Below are 19044 nucleotides of genomic sequence, written 5' to 3' on the forward strand. Positions count from 1 at the left end.
AGTAGTCTCAACCTGGAAACATCTCAAATGTCTATCAGCAAGAAAATAAGTGAACAAATTATGGCAAAATACTTTTAGCTACCTACTATCATACAACAAACCACAAGACATAGAATCTTGCACAATGGCACTTCTCGCTGTTTTGTATACTTGATGTGTTTAGCTGGTGGCTGATGTAGCCATGTTGGATTCAGAACATGGCTGGACCTGAGACACCCAAGATGGCTTCTTTAACATGTCTGGCATCTCAGCTTCAGGAGCAGCCACCTCAGATACCACAGGTGGCCAGTTCCCATAATTGGGTATAGTCTTACTAGATCCCAAGAATTGTTTCAATTAGTGATAACCTTCTCATTAGTTCTTGCTACATTACAACCACATATTATTGCCTCATATAGAAGAACTATGTGAAGCACAGATTATTGTGATTATTATTACATTTTATAGTAAAATTGAATGAGGTTGGCCTCCTTGTGCTTACCGCAGGCTGTGCTCCTACACTGACTGTATAGAAAGAGGAGGCAGAATAAACATACCCTACATACACCCCAGCCTAGGCCACTGTGCCTGGTCTGTATTGTGAATAGGGAGACAATGGGTTAGGAAAAAAAAATTGAATGAGGTTCATTCAGAAAGATACAATATTAAGGCCGAGGATATAGCTAAGCGGTAGAACTTCCGTGGTACACAGTAGTCCATGAGTTCAAAGTCCAAACATAGAAGGTCAAAAGGAAAAAGGAAAGAAAAGAAGAGAAAAGAATGAGGAAGGGAAACACTGAGCTCTTAAGGATGTAACATGATGGAGCTCAGTGCTTTGGCACAATTACCAGCTCCTGTTAGGATTTGTCCCACTCCAAGCTGCTTAGCAACCCAACCAACCCAGCATGCCTTGATCAGTGGCCTACAGTAGAACCTATTGGGTTTCTGAGCCATATTTGGCTGGTTACTAGCCATGGGGCATCATCCACGAGTTTAAGTATGAATGAGTGGAAGGGTCACTCCTGTCAGGCTTACCTGTCTTTTAGAACAAAATCTTATCAACTCAACTATACGTGTAAACTGGTAAGACATACACATCTATTCTCTAAGTATTTGTTGTGTATTTCTTTTATGCTATGTACCAGGATGTGGCATAAGACAATGAATAAAAATACCCTCTAGCCTTAGTAATAATAAGCCTTAGCCAAAGCAAGTGCCTAGCCTACATTATTTGACATAGAGTGGGGAGAATGGACACTGGCAAGAAGCAATGTCAGATGTTAGTAAATCCAATGATGGAAAGTAAAAAACAGGGAATGGCCTGGAGTTTTAGACACTACTGCTTTGTACTGGTTGCTCACAGAGAGCACCTCACAGAAAATGCTTTAGACATGCAAGACCGCAGGTCTGGGAAGTTCAGATAGAAGAAACTACAAAGTCTAAAGTGGTTTAAATGGACCAAGGGCAAGGAAAGTAGTAGGAGAGATCAGGCGTGAGACAAAGTACTGGGCCTTTTGGATTATGGAAAAGGCCTTAGATTTTATCTGAGGTACGATAGTCAATGCAGTTTTGAAGAATCACACAGGCCAATCAATGATTCTCGAGGAAGGTTGGGGCTGCTCATCACAGGGCAGGCAGTGATGATGAGCCCAGTTATGAGGTTACTGCAACAGCCCAGGGGTTGGAGACCTGGAGAAGAGCAGATACTCAGCGAGAACAGTGATGAGCTGGCTGTTGGACATATTTCAAAGGAAGAGCTAAAAAGATCTGCTAACGGGTTAGATAAAGGGTATGAGAGACAAGTCATGAATATCTCAACATTTTTAGCCTAAAAAACAATCAACAGAGATGATAAAGAGACAGAAAATATACAACAGGGGATGATTTCAACCTGGGAGTCAAAGGCCCTGTTGGGAAAGCTACTACTATTGTTCGGTTATATGAACATGTCAAGCCCATCAAATTGCCTCCTAAATGTATCTGTTTATGCCAATAGATTAGTGCCACTCTCAGCTTTGCCCTGAGAAGATTATTTTTTTCAGTGTATAGTAGTTGCAGCAGAGACTCCTATGGTCAAGATGATGACAATAAGTAAAGAATGATTAGCCCTAAATGGGACATTTCTACGCCTTCTCCTCTGCTCAGAGAGCACCATGGAAGAGTGGACAGAAGGACTGTAAGAGCTGGAGGGAAAGTGGGAGCGCTGTGGCGTACTGTCTCCCAGGCGTGACAGGCAACTCTGTTCATGAACTCACAAGAGCTGCGATTACTTGCACAAGATTTGACCTATCACATCCTATCACTGGTAGGAGGAGAGGACCGTAAGATCCCACTGCCATGAAGAATTCATGACAATTGGTTTTTTGGTGATATAGACACTGGTTAATTGTTCATGATCTAGTAAATTGCTGCTCTTCACCTTCATGAAAGCAGCCCTAATTAAACCTATTGAAATATACATAACACTACACATATACACACACAGGGAGAGAGTATATATATATATATATGTATATGTATATGTATACATATATATTATAAAAATGTCATAATAAAATACAACTAATATACAATTAGGAAAACAAACAATCTTATCTTTGTTTTTTGATGATGTATTTGTATTTTATGTGCATTGGTGTTTTGCCTGCATGCATGTCTATGTGAGGGTGTAGGATCCCCTGGAAGGAAAACAAACAAAACAAATAGAAAAAAAATTAAAAGAACATGAGAAACAAACAGAAAACAAGACTGAAAAGAGGAATCAGCATTTTTAAAAGGTAAGAAAGTAAAATTCTAAAGATAGATCAGTTAGGGTGAGTTCCAAGAATTGATCATAGATATATTAACACAGAACCCCATGACAATCCAACAAAATCTGTTTTAGCAAAGAAAAAGATAAAAGCTCAACAATGGACTGACTGACTTCCAGTATCCATCTTCCGAAGGCAACCATATGGTACAATACACATGGGAATTACTCTTTATTAGAGTGATTGGAAAAAAACATTCTTTGGCATCACAGGTGGACTGAGGAAGAGAGCTTATTAACGTCAATTATGTCTCATAGACTATTAGGGAAAAAACTTGGAGAATTGTATAAACAGGAATAGACAATTCTTTTGATGAGTTATGCCAATAGGCATGTCCTGTCTACCCTGAAGTCCATGGCCACATAGACGAGAAGTCTGTGAGCTACGTGTGTCCTTGGGTAGCCACGAATTGTTCCTGCTACTCAACATCATTACCCTGAGGCTACTTCATGGAAAACTAAAGTCAATGTTGGTTTTGGTTGCTGAATCAAAATCCATTGTATGGGTCATACCACAGGTAACCATTGACCTAGAAATTAAAACCATAAAGTTAATGAAAACATTGAGATTTGTCTGTGACTTTTTTTCATAATTTGATTATGAAGTCACATTGCAATGTCAAAAGGTTGGATACACTTGTAAGGGAGAAAGTGATTTAAGGTGATAGAGAGAAAATCAAAATTTTAGTTTTATTTTTCTGAGATGGAACACACTGCAGGAGACATATTTGTCCTTTTCCTGAGATGGGACACACTGCAGGAGACATATTTGTCCACTAACCCAGTAGGGAAGAAACCTTAGTAACGAAAGAGATACCGGTAGCAGTGACAATCTTGAGCAGACTAGAAGAAATGGGGGCTAACATACAAGCAGCAGGAGGGAACAGAGAGTAGTAAACAGCTCAGATGCTGGAAGCACACAGACGTAGAGTAGCATCTGGCCATACTCTCTTTAGACTATGTCTTCTTAGCGAAACCCAAAGCAAGGTCACTAGCCCAGAATGAGGGAGAAGCTTTGCAAGCTGCATCAAGAGAGGGAAGAAGTGAGCAGAAGATGAAGTTGAGAACACACTAAAAGTTCACTGAAGGTCGGTGGTCATGAATTTGACACTGAGAGGGGCCCATATGGTTGGATACTACTGCTAATGTGTCTGCAAAATAAGCCTGTTCCTCCAGAGTTTAATCCATCAGATTCATCCAAACAGTCCCTTGCTCCCCACCCCAGATGCCCATCCAGTAATTCTGCTTCCCTTTCTGTTACAACTGTGTCCTGGGCATCTTTGCTGCATCCAGTAGTGAGAAGTATGCCTGGTATGCAGATGATGAGGAAGGGAGTCCTCAAGAAGCACTTTCCTCCTTCCTCAAGGAGAGTCTGTAAGCAGCTAAGTGAGGCTCCTGGGGGAAACTATGAATATTAATGTACCTTCAAAGTGTCCTTCCTGTGGCTGAGGCTAAAAATCTTTCTTTGGGAAAAGGGGTTAAGTATGCCCAGAAGTATCCCTATCTACAACCTCAGATATGAGATAAAATACGTTCAAAGTCTTCCTCCCTGGCACCCAAACTCTGACCTTAAACTAGCACAGTCACGTACATAGAAAGCTGAAAATGCTCAGGAATGTGCCTGCCCCCAAAGTGCTTTCCCGTGGGTGCTCCGGATGATAGATAAAGATAGGTGCTTCTTTTGTTTGGAATTAACTCGGGCTCTTCTCTGTCTTGCTTGCCGTCTTCACGCTTAGCTCTTGGCCGGACTTGTTTTGGGTTTGTATTCACCAGCATGCACACCTATTGCATTCGGTTAGAATTCTGTCGATTTGTGACCTCCATCTATGAGCGTTTCTCCTGCTTATCCCCATAAACCAATCTCCACCCTGCTGTTTCCTGGGAGGCAACCTGCTTTCAGACTTCCAGTAGGGTTATATCAATGAAGAGCTCCAAGCAGAGTTTAGTGAAGACAGCAAGGTGTCTGCATTTACTCTCTTGGTGTTTTTCAGCCAAGCACCCACCTGCTGACTGTATATTTCAATTTGAAGGTCACAAAGCTACTGTGTCTACTGTCTTCTTCTGGGTTTTAGTAATGACTAAAACTTAGTAATGACTTGACTCTTCTTCAAGTCTCAAGGTGGGGATGGTGTAATGGTTTGTATATGCTTGGCCCAGGGAGTGGCACTATTAGGAGGTGTGGCCTTGTTGGAGTAGGTGTGTCACTGTGGGTGTGGGCTTAAGATACTCATCCTAGCAGCCTTCAGATGAAGATGTAGAATTCTCAGCTCTGCCTGCACCATGCCTGCCTGGATGCTGCCATATTGATAATGGGCTGAACCTCTGAACCTGTAAGCCAGCCCTTATAAATGTCCTTTGTAAGAGTTGCCTTGGTCGTGGTGTCTGTTCACAGCAGTAAAACCCTAAGACAGGTGGTAACACCTCTTAGCAGCTTTAAGGTACACAAGCTTTTATGATTCTCTTACTTACTCTGCCCTCTTATAATGTAAATAAAGTTTTTATTAACACTCACCCCACCCTTTAGGGTTATACTAATTTGTGTGTACCATCTGTTTCCTGCTGGGACTCTTGATAGATTGTTCACCTGCCTGTGAACAATGATTTAATAACTCTGAATTCTATTACAGCCACAATACAAAAACAACCACGGGCCAACAGCATCACCATCTTCTGGGAGCTTGGTAGAAATGCAGTTCCAGGGCCCAGCTCAGACCTGCTGGATCCAAGCCTGGTATCATGAAATTCCCTAGTGATTCCTTTGCATGTTGCACCCCAAAAAGCAGCACATTTTTCTAAACTTTTTAAAAGCCTTTTTTTTTTTTTTTTTTTTTTGTGGCACAAAAGATTCACTCAGACTAGTTTAAGTGATGGGATCTCACATCTCACATCAATAGATGAGACAGATTCGGTCTCAGAAATCTAACAGGAACCCATCAAAGGTTTAGCTTGTTACTCTTGAGAATAAGGGGTCCTGGAAATAAAGTAGTTTATTGAACCATTACTGATGCTATCCCCAAAAGGACTGCTTCTGAGACAGGGCTCCAGAGCTTCCAGCTGTACAGGTGAGTAGTATTTGGAAAAGTATCTGTTAGACCAAAAGAAAAAAGAACATCTTCTATTAAAAGATTAGAGGAAGGTATAGATTGCATTGAACCCTCACTGGCTACAGCAAGGAAGGACAGGATTATGTGAAGGAAAAACTGCATGAGAAGTCATGGTTTCTGGATGGGTTGGTGACATAAACAAGGTGTGGGTTTAGGTTTTAGCATACATTCAAGAAATGTAAAATCATCTTTTGCCATTTCCCCAGTCTTATTCTCCTTATATCCATAAGGCCTTCTAATTTTAATGTTAGAAAATTACAGAATTTTTCTCTTATCAAGCTTTATGAACACAAATACTATAGAGTCAGTTTTAGGGTCCAAAATGTCAAATGCAGGAGTCAGGAGGTGTATTAGTTTTGTTGTTGTGAGCAAATGTCCAGCAGAAACAAGGAATAATTTATGTTGCTCATATTTTGCAAGGTTCCAGTCCATCCTGATGTGAAGGTACCACAGAGGTGTTCACATCATGGCACAGCAGTCACACTTGAACAGGAAGAGGTCAGGACCTGCCCAGAGACCTACTTCCAAACAGATCTCATCCTTTGCAGTTCTACTATATCCCAACAGTTAAAATTTTAAATTTTATCAATGCATTTAAATGACTTATAATCTATTCATCCTTGGAAACATCTTCAAAGGCATACCAAGAGGTATGCTTTAACTTAAGTAGAAGCTTCTCAATCCAATTAAGTTGAGTAAAAATGTAGGCATAATTTTTTTGCAACCTACTTTTAATAAGGGCTCAACCTCTCCTCTAGCCCACCACCCAGCAGAGGTAGTGGAAGAAAAAAATTATTAGAATGTGGGGGAAGTGGACCTGTTCAGCAATAGTTCCTTGGGGGCGAGCTCCATCTTCTTTGGCAGCACTTCAATACTGTAGCAAACACCAAATATGACTCAGGAGCTACAGACCAGTCCTCTAGGCAGGCAGATACTGGGTACAAACCAGCAGTACCATCCAGTCCTTTCTGCAGGCAGACACCAGGCACAAAACAACAGCTTCAAACCAGTACTTTCAGAAGGCAAACACCAGGCATAAACCAGCAGCTGTAGTTCAATCCTGAAGGAACAGCCAGGCTCACCAACTGGCCTGAGGCAAGGCTGTGGAAGTGGCAAGCTGCCACAGAAACCTCACAAGCAGTTCGATGGCGAGTTTCTCTCAACGGTTGCATTACCATGAGTTGAGCTCAACAACACTATGTAAGGTAACTAATACATGCATGTTAGCAAAAAATAGTGAGGTGGAGCAAACCAAACCAATGCTCAGTGCTCCTCTCCCACTGCCTGTGGGGTCATGTTTATACTCCTTTATCAAGTGTCCTTTCACATGTTTGCTATATCCAAACATCCTTTCACCTGTGTGCTGCAGCAAAAAAACATTTGACGGAACTAACTTTCCAAAGGAACTAGAAGTTTCCACTTCATAAAGATGAATCATTGTGGCAGGCCTTGCTCTAACCATAATTCTTTATACTGCTTTGACTCCCAAGAACCTCTACTAGATCTCTTAGGCACGTATTCTTTATCTTTCTGAGAGCATCCTCCTTCATTTATCTATTTGCTTAACTCATAACCTGAGCTTAATTTTCTTGCATATCATTATACTCCCTGTTCCGTCCTGTGAACTTTTTTTCTTAGTGCCTAAATTTCAGTTGAGAGCAAAAATTTGTCTAATATGTCTGCTTGGGTAAAGCTTTCTGGATCAGTGTCTTCCACATATTAAATGAATGGTTAGATGGTATTGCTGAGTCAGCATGCACTAGATAATATGGTGAGAAACATATCTGCCCTAGGCTATCTGAACAGCAGGGGCAGTGGAAGAAAATATTACCAGGATTATGTCTAGTCTTAAATGATTCAAAGCAGGGTTTCCAATCTTGGTTGCAGTATCACCTCACAGGAACATCTGCATCCTTTGGCAGCCTCTGGTATCAAGGCTCAGAGATTACTTCATGTTCAGGGTATTTCAAGTGTTGTATAACAAAATTAATTACGTTTAATTAAACTTATCCATTTTTTATAGCTTCAAACAAATTCAGCATGCCATGTAAGGTTATGAGATGGCAGCGCTCCAAAGGCTTCTGCTTTCAGTGACTTATGTAATTTTAGGGATTATTTTACACTAGTGAGTCTGATGAATGGCCTTTCAGCTTTGGTTTAGCAGCAAGAATTAGTCTCTGGGTCCTAGAAGAGATAAAGTGTGTCCTTTCTTTCCTAATACCCTGCAATAGCTCCCTGCCTCAAACAAGCACTGTCCTTTTTCCATCATTCTTTTTATGATACACTAACATTATGCATTTGGTCCTTTTCTCCCAGCTACCTAAAAGGAGGCAGCAAAGGGACAGTCTCTCACAGGGCAGGTACAGAGAATGGAGCAGTGCTGGAGTCACTAGTACACTGAATCGATGGCTATTCTCATTTGTTACATGTTCCTGTCCGGTTGTGTGTTAAACCAGGACTCGGCATGTTTTTTGTTCTGCAGGTATAGAGGCATCGAATCCACTTCACCTTGGGCCCAGACTAAAGGAATGAATACCTTTGTCTCTGGGCCACACCGTCTGGGTGGGTGGAGGTCTGACAAGAGCTGACAGAACCAACATCGACCATGTGCAATCACCTGACTTTTAGATAGTTTTCAAAATTATTGAAGAATACCCTGAATTGCTTAATATGGATTCATTCAATTCTATAGATAAATCACAATCCAAAGTAGTTTATGAACCAAATGCTCTGCAATATATTTATTCAATAGTTATATACAGGCAGCCAGTAAGTTTAATTCCTCTTCAGGGAAAAAAAAAAAAAAAAAAAAAAAAAAAAAAAAAAAAAAAAAAAAAAAAACCTAAAATGACACAGCATAGTGTCAATGGTAAGCCTTCAGTTCATGCATGCTTGCCCTTGGTGACCTTCACAAGTGCTCAGTGACAAGACACTGTGTCAGAAATTCTAACTCCAAAATCTTGGGCTTTTAAACCCCAATTTCCTTTCCTATTTATCCTTTGTTCTCTATTAAAAGTAATTACAACAGGTATTTCTATCCATAAGCTCTATTTCCTTCCTACAGAGGTGACAGAACAGTGTATCAGAAATACCTTTGAAAGTTCTCTGGGTTTCGGGTGGAAGGTCTGTAAGAGCAGAGTTTGGGGAAGACCAGACCACAGGACAAGACTGTCACACACGAAATTCACAGCAGCTGTGAACACCTGCATACGATTGAGCTGCTCATCATTCCGGCACAGCTAGGTGAGGAGCACTTGAGCCCCTGTCAGAGCTGAGGAGCGACTCACAGCTCACAGCTGCTAGGGGAGAGAAAGCCAGTTTTCTTTACAGATGCATTCCCTGACCGTGCTCCAGGGGATGGCACCAGATCCATGGATACGTGGGCAACGCTAATTGGACTCAATAGGTCATAAAAAATAGAAGACATGAAGTTGGGAGAGGGTTATGAAGGGGAGGTGCCCAGGAAGAGTTGGAGGGGGGAGCAGTGGGTAAATATGGTTAAAATGTGTGTGAATTTATCAAAAATTGAAAAACATATTAAAAAGTAAATAACCCTCTCTTGGTTTACCAGGAGTAGTCATGAAATCACAGCCCTAATTATGAATTATAGGGAAGGTGCTGTATTTGGCCTATGGGTATTGTCTTAGTTGAGGTTCCCATTGCTGTGAAGAGATACCATGACCAAGCAACTCATATAAAGGACAGCATTTAATTGGGGTTGGCTTACAGGTTCAAAGGTTCAGTACATTCCCATCAAGATGGAAGCATGTCAGCATTCAGGTAGGCATGGTACAGGAGGAGCTGAGAGTTTTACATCTTGTTCCAAAGGAAGCCAGGAGCAGACTGACTTGTCTCCCAGGCAGCTAGGAGGAGGGTCTCAAAGCCCACCCCACAGTGACACACCACCCCCCACAAGGCCACACCTGATAGTGCCACTCCCTAGGCCAAACCACCACAGGTATAAAGAATGGATACAACACAATCCTGTTCCCAAGGAAAATGTCATAATATACCGACAGGTTTATAGACAAAGGTTGATTGTATCACATGATAGATGCTGTAATCAGAGGAATCAGAGAAGGGAAACATGTTCAGATCTACAGGCTACAGAGAACTCCCAGGAAAGGCAGATTAGAAAATGTGCTGGTAGAAGCAGAGAGACTAGTTAAGAACCTCAGGGGTCTGGGCAGGTCCCGATGAGACTCTAAACTGAGCAAAGGCTGAAGCTCTTAGAATAAGCAATGGCTCCGTCTGTAAAGAGGAGGAATCAGCAGCAATACCGTGTGAACACAAAAAGCTGGCAGTCATTTTAATTGTGGAAAGATGACTGCTCATGAGAGCACTGAATACACAAGGAAGATGATATGTTATTTCAGACACCAGTACAGACTGGCCGAACTGGAAGTGCTGAGATACCCAAATGTGTTACCAACCATCTTCTTCCTTAAGAGGCTAAATTTATTGCTATTACTGAAAATTAGTTTTGATAGTGAATGGGATAGGAATAATCGGGTTAGGAAAAGAATGATGAGTGTAACAATCTACATTAAAATCAATCATTTCATGTCAATACGTAGACTTCTCCATGTTTTCTTTTTGAAGACAGACATTCTATCTCATTTTCTCATAAAGAGCTACCTACTAAAAAGCACATAAAAAAATGTCTTCAGATGTCTAGAGATTTTATAAATAACTGCCAGCGCTCTCCAAGTGTAAGTGTAATGTGTTACTTCTGAGCAGGCTAATTAACAATACAAAAAACTTGTTTTAGGAATTTGTTGTATTTTAATTTTATGAATCTATCTTTGAGTGTCTTTCATATCACTGGACACAATGAAAACAACAGCACTTTATAAGAAATATGTTTATTTTTTATGAACTCAATTAAAAAATACACATTCTTTGTCAGGACTAATCCATTATGTAATGAAATATACATAAAATTATTATGTATACTTAACAATAACAAATGAACAACGGATCCAGAACCTTGCCTGTAAAACAAACAAGCAGGGACTAGATACACAGCTCAGGAGTAGAGCGCTTATCTACCACGTGCGAGGCCTTGGTTTAACCTTCAGCACTGTAAAAACAAACAAAACAAGCAATTCCAGGGGTGGGGAATAAGAGCCTACACATAAATTCTAACATCCTTATGCTGAGTATGTTCCTTGATATTTTAAAACTCAAAGGTGTTTTCCAAAGCTGTTTTAAATGTCTTGCCCACACAATAATGCCCATAGGTATCAAAGTGCACAAAGGCACAGAGGATGCTTAGCTTTGACTTCTGAGGAGGTGCAGCACCAGCTCCTCGTCCTCTGCTAAAGACAGGCCTGTATCCAACGGCTCTGGCGCCTCCCACTTGGCCTTCTTTCCATGACTTCTTGGTCTTCCATCATCGACTTCAGTGTTGTTTCTCTTCCTCAGTTCCTGCTTCTTCTTGGTGTCACTGGTGGGAACAAATCCAAGGATACAGTTTATAAATAATTAACTCATTAGCATGAAGTCAAACATTTATAATGGGACAGAATAACCCAAATGTAGAGCATGCAATTGGTAAAATGACATTTTTTAAGACAGAAAGAAACCACAATAACAGGCATGTGAGGGACACTGTATAAATAATATGGCATTCAATATAAGAATTAATAGGAAGCTCTGGATATATTATCTATAATCTAAAGACATTGAGAAGTCCCTTAGGTATCTTAATATATTAAATTATCTCTATTTAAAGTTACGCTACCCTTTAGGTAGCAGGTTATGTAGGCTATAGATACAGATAAGTGTATCATGTCCTAATTCTAGTATTAACTGAATTATATTATGATAAAGAGCCTAAAATTGTCAATAAGTTCTAAATTTTCCTTCTTTAAACATGTGGACCTACAGTGCACATACAGTCTTAAGAAACTAAGTGCTGTTGATTAAGTGGGCATACACCCTGCACATTGGCCACTAACGGAGAGCTAACTTCTAAGGAGAAAAAAAAATCAATAGATACATTAAATAAAGACCAAAAACAGGGCACGTGAGAGGGTTCCTGAGCTCGATCCCGAGAACCCACATGGCAGAAATATTTTCTGACTTCTACAAGCGGCCATGATACTCATGAATCAATAAATGTATTTTTAAAAATCTTCAAAACATTTTGATATAGCATATTCAAGATGGCTCAATTGGAGGGCATGAAACAAGACAGCAGCTGAGTAAGAATGGCCGACAATCTCCTCTGCCACATGCATATCAACTTGAACAGCTATTTACAAACTAACTGATGAGAACAGAACTAAAGAAGTCAGTTATCATTTCAAAAGAGTTCAAAATAGTAAAAACTCACAGTAACCACAAGGTAGACATCAGTAACTGACAAATGCCAAGCAGTAACAGGAAATCACAAAAATAGTAACAGAGTGATTCCCTTAACTACCAAGACAGCCTGTGCGTGTGCGTGTGCGTGTGTGTGTGTGTGTGTGTGTGTGTGTGTGTGTGTGTGTGTGTGGTGGGTGGGGGGGGGAGACAGATAGAGAGAGACAGACAGAGGATAAACACAACAAAACTAGATATTTTATACAGAAAACCTCTCAAATAACTATAAAATATTGTAAGTAATCAGTAAATACAGCAAAGATGCAGAATGTAAAATCAACATACAATAATCAATAACATTACTCTGTTGAACAACAGTAAGTATCTGAAATAAAATCAAGAAAGCTATCCTATTTATAGTAATTATAAAAATAAAACATCTAAGACTAATACCTAGGTGAAGGAGCTCAACAATTTTAAACATTTTAAACATTTAAACATTTAAAACATTTTAAAGAGGAAACAAAAAAGAAAAAAATACATTTTATATTTATAGACTATAAGAATTAACATTGTTAAAAGTGTCAACAGTGACTTCCAGGGTCAACACAATCTCTAGAGTATCAATGCCTTCTGTGCAGAAGTGAGTAAAGCAATCCTAAAATTTACATGGAACTAGGAAGATTCCTAAAATGTATGTGAACCATGATGACAAGGGAGGGAGGAAGGGGTGGTAGAGGAGAGAAGAGGAAAACAGGAGTAAAAAAAGAATGGAGAGGAAGAGAGGAGAGAAACAGTAGCCAAACACCTAAACTCTGAAGTTAAATTATTTACTTAGAATTGTTCCAAGAATTAAAGGTAACCAGATAAATAAAAACACGGTAGCTCTTTACACAATAACTTACTTCCTGCCTAAAAACTACAACCATTCGAAAATTCTCACACTGGCTGTATATAATAATCAGCAAAAGAAAAAGGCCCCATCAATATTACATTACTTTTCCAACTATATGATGTATCCAAACAGAACAAATTGTTCAAGTTTGAATGGACTCCATTACTGTGGAGAAGATAGCCTGATATAAAAGTGAAGATGCCTAATCAGCATAGCCACTTATAACCAGCTGGAAGCAAAACTATAGTTAATTCTCCCATTTACTTCCCAGAAATGCTCTGACTCAGCCATTCACTTTCACCAGTAGAGGAAAGGCAGACTAGATGACATGATGTGGTTATTCAAAGCCACAAACTGCTGAATTTTGAAAGGGAGCCTGGAACAATGAACATAAACGACTTTTCAAAAGGAATTCAGCCAGAAAACTTTTTTTTAGCTTTTAAAAAAAGATATTCGGTCCTAATGTGCTTAGGAGTGTGGCTAATTCTGTGCCAAACCCACTGGGTAGAGTGCCGTAAATATTTGGGGAAACGGCACGGGTTTTGTCCATCTTGCACATCGAGTGCACCTTGGAGAGGCTCACAGAAAGCTTAATGAGCAGGCTCTCTGTTAATGTCTCTTCTCTGTTAACATGCTCTTGCATATTATATTCTCTGCAGAAAATAGCAGCTTCAGATGTTTCCCCCAAAAGAAAATTAGCAACTGAAATTTTAGGGAGGCATTTTATGACTGCTTTCTATAGAAAGCAAATAAGTAGTGTTATGAATAACGAATCATCTGGTAATGGAATGGGAATTGTACAGATAACTGCCACAATTTAAGCCCCCCAAAAAAGTAACCAGAAAAGTAATGATCCGGTTCCATCAGAAAAAGCCTCTTTCCAATGCCACAGTGCTAGAAGCACTGTTTCACACCCTGCTGCATTAAAGCCAATTGTTTCTGTCCTCTGTGCAATTGGTACGTATGAGAGCTACTGGATCTAAGTAGGGACTGGGAAATCTTTATCAGTTAGCAGATGAAAATAAGCCATGTTTAATTAATTTCTTGGTTCTTATTTTCTACAAATTCTAAAACTATAGTTTGTGACCAAGAGTTCTATCACATAGCTTATAGTAGTGATGATGATTAATACTGATGTCAAGTTGACAGACCTAGACTCATCTATGAGACAAAACACATGGGCATATCTGCAAGCTGCTAGTTTGGGCTGAGTGAGATGGGAGGACCCACCCTAAACACCAACTGTAACATCCCATGGATTGGGGTCCTGGACTGAATACAACTGTGAAAATCATCTGGACATCGGTATTCCTACATCTCTCTGCTTCTTAACTACAGATGCAATGTGACCAGCATCCAATGATCCTGCTGCCATCTTGTCCCAGCCATAATTGACTGTGTCCTTTAGAACCTAAGCTAATAAAGCAAACCATTCTTCCTTTAAGTTGCTTCTTGTCCCGTATTTAGTCACAGCAACAAGAAGAAAGACAAAACACCACGGCTTAACCCAGCAACACATCATCAGTGACATTTAGCAAGTAGATAGTAAAGCATTCTGAAGATACTGAGGCCAGAAAAAAGAAAATGTAATTTTATTTACTCAAAAATACAAATTCATAATTATGAGCTCCCTTCATAAAGTAAGTGAACCCCAATGAACTGAAGGGGGTAAAGTGGCACACAGCTGACAGGTAGGTACATCTTCAGGGTGTAGATTATCTGGGTTTGAGATCCACATTGTATCTTTCTATCAGCACTCCTATAGGACCTAAAGTGCTAAGCTCTTTTCAATCTTCAGATGTTTGAGCTCAAAAAGGCCACATTACAGTAATTCAACAACAACATACAGATTGACAAAGCACCACCTTAAAAAGCAAAGCTTAACTAACAGCACCAAAAGTCCCTACTATCCAAGTCAAAAATTCAGAGATAATAATCTTTTAATAATCTAAACCATAGAGACTTCATTATTGTGCATTTAAGGAAATAAATCATATAACTAAGTATAGGTAAAAAACATTTTTAAGATGTAATATGAATAGACAGCAAGAGGAAAATTCAATGACTGAGGCTTTACTGAAAAGAGTAATACAAAACCATGTCACAGTATCTAAAGCAAAGATCTGAGCCAATTATTTTCTGATAAACAATGAAGGAAAGAGAAAAATGGGATGTGAAATAGTAAATGTTATTATGTTAAAAACCGATTTTTAAGTAGGGCATAGTTTCTTACTTCCTAAATTCTCTGAACTCCAAACTCAAAAATCTTCTAGAAGCTGAACTTATTTTTTCTATAGTTTTGATTTTCTGACTTCAACAATTATTTTCAGATAATTGTAATTGTGTCTCTCAAAACAGCTTCTGCATTAAATTCAAGAGGAAGAAGAGAGGGGAATGACACCCAAGTCTGTGTCTCTAATGGGAGTAAGGCATCTTCTCCTAGCTGTTGCATCTTCATAGAAGACTCATCTCTGCTTTAACATCTTCCCTGAGAGGTACACAGCTGGCCTATAGATAGGGATCTTTCTCCTCTGAATTTGATACAGCTCAAATTATTTATTAGTCATGTGGAACTTAGTATTGCTACTTACTGATACTAATATGATTTTTCTCACCTGTATCCCATTTGGCAGTACCATTCAAAAGTTTTAAAGTAAGCATGCCCAGAAATTTTTCTTCTAGGAACCTTGCCCAAGAAAATAATTAAAGACATGTTCAAAGATTTCTTAAGAAAGATACTTAAGTCAGAGCTATTCTTAATTTCAGAAAGTTAAAAACCCCAAAATGATTTAAAGGATTAAATCATTAAATAAAGAAAAACATAAGATATTAAGTATCTACTGAAATTTTTTCTTTATGAGTACTAAAAAAATTTAAAAACCAACACAAAATGAAGATCCATCTACATTTAAAATATATGTATGGAAAAAGATTTGGAAGTTTATTTTTAAATGTTCTTTTTGCTAATGTATGTATCTTCTTCTATTTATATAACCATCCTGTATTAGTCTTTGAAATAAAAATCAAATTCAAAGTTCTATGTATCTAGGTTCATGTTAATTATTGTTTGTACTTCCAAAGTTTCTAAGGACACAGTGTGAGAAAAAAAAAAGTTGTTCCCATTGATAACATAACTTGGCACAGAAATAGGGGAAGGGTAAGACTTGGTGGGTGAGAATATATGGGTGATGGTTATTTCAGTAGTTTTAAAAAACTAGGAGTTGTAGTGCGCCCATGTGATCATATGATAGCACTTGGGAGGACAGAGAAGTAGCATTCCAAGGTGGAGACCAGTCTGGGCTACACACTGAGATTCTGTCTCATAAAGAACAGGAGAAAGCAAAAATATAAGCTAAGTTACCTCCCAGTCTTTGCTTAGGGCCTGCCCCACCTTCCTCTTCCTGTTGTCATGTGCCATGTTTAGCCTACTTCTTTCTAATAGGATCCTGTGATGGACTAGAATGGCTGCAGAATATAACCTGCCACAAAGCTAGCATCAGTCAGGCTACATACATGGGTAGAAGAGTATTGAGATGAAAAGTAGCTGAGAATCTCATCTGGCAGAAATACAGATAACTCTAGGATCACTATTAGAAAATTAGGTTACATATTTAAATTGCAATGATTGTCCAGAGTATTCATGATTCAAATACTAGGATAAAGTACTCATTTTCTTAGAGAAGGCTTGGCACCAATCCTTCTGGTCTTTATTTGATGAGGCTTTCTTGACTACTTCATGTGAAGTCAATTCCCAATTCTGCCTCCACCAATTCTTTCAAGATCCTCATGATCAACCGTGTCCTACTCTTCTGCTTATATGAATCTGTCTGCCAGCAGTGTGTGCTCTATGAAAGCTGGGGTCTATTCTCCTATTCATTGCCAAAGAGCCAGTTCTCAGCAGATCAACTATCTGCACACATAGAGTAAATGCTGAAGAACCAACAGAGAAGGACACTTCCCATGCTCTAGGTTTATAATATGGACATCTCTGTGTACAAATAGATCACATGACACTAATTTCACTACATTAATCATTTCAACCAAGGCAGTATAACACTTTTGCAGAATATTCTAAATGTAGAAACTGATATTTTTAATATTAAGCTCTTAATAAATAATTCTGTGAAGGAAAGTAATAGGAGACATTCCAGGAAGCATTATACTCATTATATCAGTTGTATGCTGATTTAGAAACTCCTACCAGCTCCACCTTTACTAATTACAAGGATTTCCATACTGTATCACTAACACGTTGCAAAGTTTACATTAATATTCCAATACTAAGTGTGAGAAAACATTCAGTAGTCTCTTGATTCCCAGAACCTCAGGTAGCTCGTGTATCACCCCTTGCTAGAACAACTACTTTTTACTTTCAACGTTTCTTGAGATCATTCTGCAGAACCAGATAAGAGGTTTAAATCCCCGTGTATTAATAAAAAAAAAAAAGGCAAAAAGAAAAAAAATGATATTTTTTTCTATCACTCAGAAACAGGTTTAATTACAGTGCAGCTCTTAGGAAACTTTAGCCAACACTTACAGGGTTCAGAACGGGGAGGTAATTATATATTATAATAATAAGATCAAAACAAAAACTGGTACCTGCCACGAATAGTAGACTACTCAGATTAAACACCATATTTTAAGATAATATGGGTGCTTGGGAGTAGAGGAACATCAGAATGTCCTTTAACTTGAAAACTAAACTATCAGGGGTACAAAGATGTTGCAGTTAAAACTACTACACCAAGCCTTCTGAACGTTTCAATGTTGTAAGATATGGCTGTGATGATCTAGGCTAGAAGACAAAGATCTAAGAAAATCTGTCAATGTCTGCTATATGCAGGGCTTTACAGGAATATGGTGGAGTGGCTCCCAAGGATATTAGGGCAAGTAGTTCATATAAGCTTATGTTTGGAAAGAGGGTGTATTAGATTAGAGTTCCTGCCCTGACGAGAGGGGTGTGTGTGTGTGTGTGTGTGTGTGTGTGTGTGTCTCTGTGTGTGTGTGTGTTGTGTATAACAGCATAAAACAAAGATCAACATCACTGTACATCTTAGAAATATAATACAAGGGGCTGCTGAAGGAACCGATTTTATTGTGGACAGTACAGATCTTCAACTTCCCTGATTTTCCTCTTTTCTTTCTTTTTTAGGAGGCACAGAAAAGAATTAGGCAAAATTACAGACTGGTCTAGTTAACAAGACAATGGGTGGTATTTAGAGGTATAGAAAAACTTCCTGATACAAAAATCCCTGATGCTTAAATTGTCTATGGTAAGCCACTGTAGACCAAGTTCAACATCTCAATGCCCAGTTTGGGTCTTTATTTGTACCCTTCAATCAACAAATGCAGGGTAGACATTTTTCTGCATAATTTACAACTAATAATAAGCAAGCATGTGCTAACTCATTTTTTAAAAAATCTTCAAAAGTTTTGTACTTATCCTCAAGTATTGACACTTTAAAATTAAAATTTAAAATAAAATTGTGTCAGAGATGTTTCCCCTTATAAATTTTAATTTGTAAGACCATGGCAGTAGACCTAATGGAGAATGATCACTGCAGTTTATTTCATAAAATCTGCTGTTCCTTTTATAGGAAAGACTATTACTGCTTATGGAATCAGTACTAAGAATGTATAACATTCTCAATGTCTCAATTCTCAGTATTTTGCTGGAACTAAAAAAAATCGTGGAAAAAAATGTAGTACAGGAAGATGTCTAGAGTTTACTATAAATGAAAATGCTAAAAAAAAAAAAAAAAAAAAAAAAAAAGTAATCTTAGATCAGAAGCCTAATAATCAGAAAAGCTTTGGGCTGGGGAAAAGGACAAGGGATGGCATGAGAAGCTCACCTCTCACCACCACGCCTCGTCCACATTTCCTTTCATTATACATCCACACATTATTTGAAACTGGCAAAATCTTTTTGTTGTTATTGCTCATAAATA

The 19044-nt window shown here is 38.8% G+C and overlaps 1 protein-coding gene and 1 non-coding gene across 2 annotated transcripts in view; one reads left to right on the forward strand and one right to left on the reverse strand.

The window, feature by feature from the left end:
• Positions 1-464: 464 nt before the first annotated feature.
• On the forward strand, positions 465-597 carry LOC143439489 (small nucleolar RNA SNORA51). Its single transcript, XR_013107711.1, has one exon. It is a non-coding gene; the product is annotated as a small nucleolar RNA SNORA51 (small nucleolar RNA).
• Positions 598-10741: 10144 nt separating this feature from the next.
• Positions 10742-19044, reverse strand: part of Ddx10 (DEAD-box helicase 10) — a 137622-nt gene continuing 129319 nt past the window's right edge. Inside the window, exon 18 of the mRNA XM_076925203.1 lies at positions 10742-11341. Within this exon, the coding sequence (XP_076781318.1) occupies positions 11167-11341 (175 nt within the window). The 3' untranslated portion in view covers positions 10742-11166. The remainder of the gene's footprint in view (positions 11342-19044) is intronic.

This window comes from Arvicanthis niloticus, chromosome 26 (assembly GCF_011762505.2).
Source record: "Arvicanthis niloticus isolate mArvNil1 chromosome 26, mArvNil1.pat.X, whole genome shotgun sequence".
Lineage (NCBI taxonomy): Eukaryota > Metazoa > Chordata > Mammalia > Rodentia > Muridae > Arvicanthis > Arvicanthis niloticus.